Consider the following 7,321-nt stretch of genomic DNA (forward strand, 5'->3'; position numbering starts at 1 on the left):
TTCAGAAAATGAGTCAAATATTTCTTCCAAGTTTTATAATTTAGTGGAAACAATGAAATGTGCCTCCCCATGTTGCAGTCTGCATGTTTCTCAATTACTGCTTCCTATTTGCTAGATTGTAAAATTACACATTAGGTTGTACAGTTTAAATTGGTTCAAATTTTGAATCATGCTTTTGCTAAGGTCATGTTTTAGTATGAATTCAAGCTTACAGTATATTTTCCAAAAATATAATTTGAATAAATATGAAATGTTATTACTCCTTTAGTTATCCTTGACCCCATTGCTGTTCTGATTTAGATTTATATATTCTTGTTTGACCTTGGATAAATCAAATCCATTACTACTAGCTATTAAAAATGGTGATCTGTGTGGCGTTCTGGAAATAGCTTCTTAAATATTCAATATTACCAAACTGCCTAGTTTGACATACTTAAATATGAGGGTTTACACTATAATAGTCTACATTTCGTTTTATCATCTTATTCTGAATAGGATTTTATTTCTGAGCATTGTTTTATCTGTGTGCACATGTCTGCATCCTTGTGTACATGCAGGGTAGTTGAATTGTTTCAACATTTGTCATTACTTCCTTGATAAAAATGCTAATCTGATGAGTGAGTGGACATTCCTAATGGTGCATCCCTGCTGGTTATTTTACACACTCAATAAAAAATGTTATTAATATTCCAAGTCGTTGGAAGGTTTGTGAAACGTACTTTCAAAACTGGAAAACCAAAATATTTACAAATTTGAGTCGTAAATAAAATAAAATGGTTTTAATAATTAAGTTGACATCAAATTATCAATAGAGATAACAGACTTATCAATATCTGATATTATGCTATTCCAGATCTTTTAGATGTAGGATTTATAAGCTATAAATCCTTCAGCAATTGTAATTATTCAGCAATTAGCATCAGATACATTTGTCAGAAGAAAGAAACCTATTGCTGTCGGTACAGTAAAGATATTCACAGAAGCAAGTGCCAAGCACTCAATCTGATGGCATTAAGATGTGTAACAGTATCATGGACTTAAACAGGAATTATTGACTTAAGTACTTAGAGTATGTATACGCAGTACAAAAAAGTACCAAAAAAACGGCTACATCTTATTCTATCTTGCACATTCATGCTGTTTTCAGTTGTACATAACACATCATACAGTGCATTCCCTGATTGAGATGGAGTACCAGGAGCTCCAACAGATGGGCAGTTCAATAACAAAGATTTCCAATACCATCACTTATCTTGTTCTCTTTAGATAGCCTAGTGAAGGGCCCTGCCTTTTTTTAATGACATGATACAGCCCCCCTCCCCCAACCATGGTCAGACAGGTTTGTGACATTAGAGAAACCAAAGGGCTGGCTTTAATAAAACATGGGCAGAAACTAAGATGTAGGTCATGGGCTGCATCACCCGGTAAACTGTGGCTGATTTATGACAAGGAATCGGCGTCGCACCTCAGTAAATAACGCCCCAAGTGACAGCCACAGCTCACTGGTTTGCCTATGAGACCACAATTGAAAGGTGGACATCAATCCATCACATGCCTTCTGATTGGCAAGAGATCGATAGACACACAGACTGCTAGTTATCAAGAAACACAATGCTGACTTCCTAAAAAAAAATTCTCAACGAGGAGTTTATAAAGGTGAGAGAGACAGAGTGAAATGAGGCTGGATAATTAGGAAAAGCAGGCAGTTTCTCCCGAAGGGGGTGAGGGAAGAGAGAGAGATAGAAAGGGAGAGAGGAGAGATGGAGGGATAAAGGGAGAGTGAGAGAGAGAGAGCCAGCTGTAAACTCGTCCCTATCTCTTTAAGAGCAGAGAGAATGAGTGTATGTGTGGGGGAGGGGTATTGGCTGGGGTGGAACAGTCCTGTAATGAGCAGATTTTAGAGGGAGTGGGTGAGAGAGGTAGCAGAGAGAGAGAGAGAGAGTGAACGAGGAAAGGCACGGCGATAGAGAGAGGCAGAATACGAAAGACCACAAACGATTTGATGGAAATGGGATATCTCAAGCATCCTGCTGCAGATGAGCACTAAAATGGAGAAGACAAAGGAAAGAGAAAGGGAATAATCGTAATGCTGCTTTTTTTTCCTCCATCTCTCTGCATCCTCATCTCCAGGGCAGAGTCTCTTCCTTAGATCACAGCACCACAGCAAAGAGGGGAAAAAAACAGGAGAAATCAAGAGGAACGACAGGAATTATTGATACAGTCATTTCCTTCATGGCGTGCCTGTGAGGCACTGTGTGTGTTTGTGTGTTTGTGTGTGCGTTTTTATGGATGCTGTGTGTTGGATAGCAGTCTGGATCGCCCGGATCGCTCGCTTCCAGGCCACGCTATAGAAAACATCCTCAACTTCTCTGCTACTCTCTCTCTCTGTATTTATTTGATGGCGTACCGGTGTGGTACATCTTTGTCCAGCATCTCTGCCTCCACCTCTGAACGGTGGCACGCTAGCAAGTGTGGGGATACTGTTGTGTCTCGTTGAGCTGAGCCCGGTCACTGCTGCCCGCCACTGCCTCTGGGACCAGCCGAAAAAGCCTAGGCCTCGGATTGTCTGGAGCCTTCCGCTGCACGGCTAAGGTAACAGCTAGGTGATCTGCCCGGCTGCTAGGCTGCGAGGAGCAGGAGGGTGGAGGAGTAAGTGGAGGAAGAGAAGGAGGAGCAGGAGGAGGTGGAGAAGCACCCGGAGCCGGCGTGCCCATGGGAAATCGCTCGACCAACAGTTGCATCCGACACAGCCGCACACCCGACGGCCAGGCTTCTACCGCCGGCCCGACGTGAGGAGGACTTGGCCCTCTCTCAGCCACAGGTACACAGCACTCTCTGTGACCATCCACCGGCGAGCACGGGTGGATCTCCGAAAGCAACACAGCGAGGAGGGTGGAGCGAGAGCTCCTCCGTGCAAACACATCCAAACCAGGCCTCCTCCCACCCGGCTCTCTGTGTGTAGACCAGGCCCTTCTTTTCTACACGTTCTGAGGATTTGCCTAAACCTGTTTCATGCATGTCCACTGGAGGCAGGTTTGACTTTGATGATGGGGGGTCGTACTGCGGGGGGTGGGAGCAGGGCAAGGCCCACGGCCGAGGGGTCTGCACCGGGCCCCAGGGCCAGGGGGAGTATGCGGGCGCCTGGAGCCACGGCTTTGAGGTGTTGGGCGTGTACACCTGGCCCAGCGGGAACAGCTACCAGGGCACCTGGGCGCAGGGGAAGCGCCACGGCGTTGGCGTGGAGAGCAAAGGGCGCTGGGATTACAGGGGCGAGTGGACCCAGGGCTTCAAGGGCCGCTACGGGCAGCTGGAGAGCGCGGCCAGCGGGGCCCGCTACGAGGGCACCTGGAGCAACGGTCTGCAAGATGGATACGGCACTGAAACCTACTCTGATGGAGGTAAGAGAACCACACCACACCTCAATGCCAAATAGCCAACTTGGCTGCTAGTGTACCCATCATTGACAGCCATGGTTTGGCTGGAAGTTTGTGCTCCATTGCATCTATGGCAAGAACCAATGGAAAAACGCTGATTGATAAAGGTTTACTGCACAGCTTTCGCCAAGCATGGTCTACTTCTGCAATACTATGGCAACTTATTAGAAGCCACCCAGGATAGTAGAACCCTGGATAAATCTACTTTGAGGTCCACTTCACAAAAAATATAAGCATGGCTCAACCAATTCGGATTTCAGCTTCATAAATTGCTCCATTAAATGATATAGGCTACATGCTATACGTTATATACATCAGAAGGAAGTCTAGCAGGTAGAAATCTAGGGTGGAAACTACTGTGGACACCCCTGTTTTGTGTCAATGCCCTCATGAATTCTCCCATTACCCACATCTATTCTCGTACCTTTGACACACTCCCCCCCCCCTGCACTATATATCACAGACGCCACTCTCTCCCAGTGCAACACAGAAGCAGAATCAGCCCAACTCTTCTCTTTAACCCACCTGGATTACGCTTTGCAACGTCAGTGACGCCTATCTAGGCCGCCTATGGTAGCCGATGCAGCTCCACCGCCTGCCTTCCACAGGCGGTGGAGCAGCGAGACGACGCGAGAGGAATATAGGGGGTCAATAAGTGATGCAGGGGACCATGGGAACAACACGGTACCTCGGTGCTGCATTGACGGAAAGCGAGTTTACCTGCGGTTGTAGCAGGCTAACCTTAAGGCGACCGTCGCTGACATAGTTTTTCCATCACTGGAAGAGGGCTAAACAAATAAATAACAGCGATAATGTTTATTGCCAAGCTAGGCTACTTCCAACACAAATCCGACCAAAAAAAAAAGACTGCGTCACGCGACAGCGCCGCACTCAGCGCGCTCACGTGGAGGACGAGCGCCGACGGCTGGATTTAGCACGCACGAGTTGACACATTTTCCACAACCCAATAAATGTGGCGGGAATATAGTGCGGCCTCACACACACACACACACACACACACACACACACACACACACACACACACACACACACACACACACACACACACACACACACACACACACACACACACACACACACACACACACACACACACACACACACACACACACACACACACACACACACACACACACACAATCATACGGCAACGACAGCTTCCTGCGGCCTAGCATGACAGATTCAATTCTTATAGCACCATGGATAGCTCCCTTAGGTTAGACAGCAGACGGGGGCTGGTCGCGGACGGTCCCTAATAAAACACGGTATAGAAAAGGTCTAGACACACCTCTACCGTGTTTTGTCATCGTGTTGTTGACCGTTTTTTGTGCCTCGTTCGCTGGCTTTCTTGTCATACACTGGGATAATGTAAGCAGAATCTGGGGTATGCATAACAACAAGCACAATATTGTCTGTTCGGTGGAAGGATGCACGTCTTCCCGACCGAAGTAGGACATCACAATGTAGCTGCATGATATTCTGGAATATTCTAGAGTTTATTTATGAGTTATGAGTTTGTCCTGCTTTATTACTCGCTCCTATAGGTAACATTGTGTACACTGTAGCTGACATTGTTGATAATGTTAATACTAACGATAGGGATAGCCGTTAATTGTATTATAATGAGTCAGCACAACGATGTTTATCTCATGCCTAATGATTGTAATTATATTAATAGGGGTTTGCTATTCATATTCTGCCATACTGCCAACAACGAGTAGCCCGAAAAATAAAAGATAACTAAATGGATAATTATATCAAAGGGTGCCAATGAAAGGTTAATGGACATGGGCAATGGACAACACTAAAGGATCATTAGCCAAAGTTAATTCGCCAATTAGTCATAGGCCTACAGTGTTCATTTTGTGTTAAAAACAACAGAAGAAATCCTCAGCGTTCATATGTTGAACTTATGTTGTGTTATCATGGCAGCGTTGAGTTGTTGGGTGTTTGGGGTCGTTTTTACCGAAATCCCTCATTTTAAATAACAATGACATGATTTCAATTATGAATTCCCACGAAATGGAATTACTTAGACATGCATACTCGCAAAGTGCATCAGTAGCCTCAGCAAAAGCATTTTCGTTTTTTGCCATTAAATAATTTAAATAATCATGTGTCATCTAAATATGTCAGCAGCGTTTGTTTGTTTGTTCAACACAACATTGAACAACATTTGAAAAGTCGACAGCGATGCCAGCAGTATGTTTATAAAATAGTTGTCTAATCATACAGCTCCCTTTGGCTGGTGGAGTATCACTGTCTTTGGGTACAATATTATACTGTGTGTCAGCAGGACATGGCAATTCTCTGTTTTGACAACCTGGAGAGGGTTTTGGCTTTCACTCACTGCAACAACGAGCTCATATCGGTGGATGGTACTGTACACCTGAGGCCAATGAATGGCGAGAGACAACAAACTGAGATTTGCTGTGTCAGTAAATTATCAAACTGAGCAAGCTCAGCACCGACCCCCAAGCCTTCTGCTGCCTAGAAGCAGCCTCTGGGACTCTTTACAGCATGTTGATTGCTCCTTTCCTTATATCTTTCATATTTTACAAACAGTATGCTGATACTAATGTTGACATTGTTTGTCAAATGGGATTTATTCCCTTCCTTTTCCTTCATTTTTGTTTTTTCTTGTTTCTCTTTCTCTTCCTTTCCTCTACTATGTTACTTCCCGTACCCTTCCGTTCCTTCCGTATCATTTTTATTTTCAGTTATTTTCCTTACTTTTTTATTTCCTTTCCTTTGTTGCATTTCCCTGCCCTGTTCTCTTTCTGTCACTGCCAACCAAGAACTTTTACTTTTCCACAAAACAACACTTCCAATCAAAACATGATACAGCTTATGTGGGTGAGCCTTGCTTAAGACTCTAATGAGACAACACGCTGTATGAACATAGCATTTCTCTGACATTGTTGTCGCTGTCCCTCCCCTCAGGAACCTACCAGGGCCAGTGGCTGGGAGGGATGCGGCACGGCTACGGCGTACGGCAGAGTGTGCCGTATGGCATGGCGGCGGTCATCCTCTTCCCACTGCGGACCTCTATAAACTCCCTCCGCTCCGAGCACAGCCACGGACCTCCAGCCGTGCTGGAGGACGGCACCAACACCGCCACCACCCCTACCGACGGCGTGGCGGCAGTGTTGGCCGGCAGCCCTGTGGGTCGGGGAGGCTTTGCGCTCACCGCCCCGAGCGAGGCAGAGCGCCAGAGGAAGAGGAAGGGACGCTTCCGCCAGTCCATCCTGAGCGGGCTGAAGCTGCGGCGCTCGGAGTCCAAGAGCTCGCTGGCCAGTCAGCTCAGCAAGCAGAGCAGCTTCTGCAGCGAGGCGGGCATGAGCACCGTCAGCTCTGCCGCCTCCGACATCCACTCCAACGCCAGTGAGAACGAGCAGGGCGCCCCCGTGGATGCCACCGTCACAGAGACCTATACCGGGGAGTGGCGGAGTGACCAGAGGGCCGGCTGGGGGATCAGTCGGCGCTCGGACGGCCTCCATTACGAGGGCGAATGGGCGGCGAACAAGAGGCACGGCTATGGATGCACCACCTTCCCCGACGGTACCAAAGAGGAGGGCAAGTACAAGCAGAACGTCCTGGTGAGTGGCAAGCGCAAGAACCTGATTCCCTTGCGAGCGAGCAAAATCAGAGAGAAAGTCGACCGGGCCGTGGAGGCTGCAGAGAAGGGGTCAGACATCGCCAAGCAGAAGGCCGAGATCGCCATGTCTCGGTAAGAACGTCATCACATCATCATCACATCTTCATTATTGGAGGCTTTGAAAGAGGTCTTTCTTTTTTAGGTTGCATTGGTTTAGTCTTGGGGTCATTTATTTGAATCATTGCACGATTTTAAAGAAAGATGCAAC

General features: G+C 46.8%; 1 protein-coding gene across 1 annotated transcript; it reads left to right on the top strand.

Moving 5' to 3' along the window:
• Nucleotides 1-3,016: 3,016 nt before the first annotated feature.
• On the top strand, nucleotides 3,017-7,189 carry jph3a (junctophilin 3a; the record flags this gene model as incomplete). Its single annotated transcript, XM_084476067.1, has 2 exons — nucleotides 3,017-3,398; nucleotides 6,399-7,189. The coding sequence occupies 2 exons, from the start codon at nucleotides 3,017-3,019 to the stop codon at nucleotides 7,187-7,189; spliced, it is 1,173 nt and encodes a 390-aa protein (XP_084332193.1).
• Nucleotides 7,190-7,321: the final 132 nt, after the last annotated feature.

This window comes from Micromesistius poutassou, assembly GCF_964030765.1.
Source record: "Micromesistius poutassou genome assembly, chromosome: 12".
NCBI classification, from domain to species: Eukaryota; Metazoa; Chordata; class Actinopteri; order Gadiformes; family Gadidae; genus Micromesistius; species Micromesistius poutassou.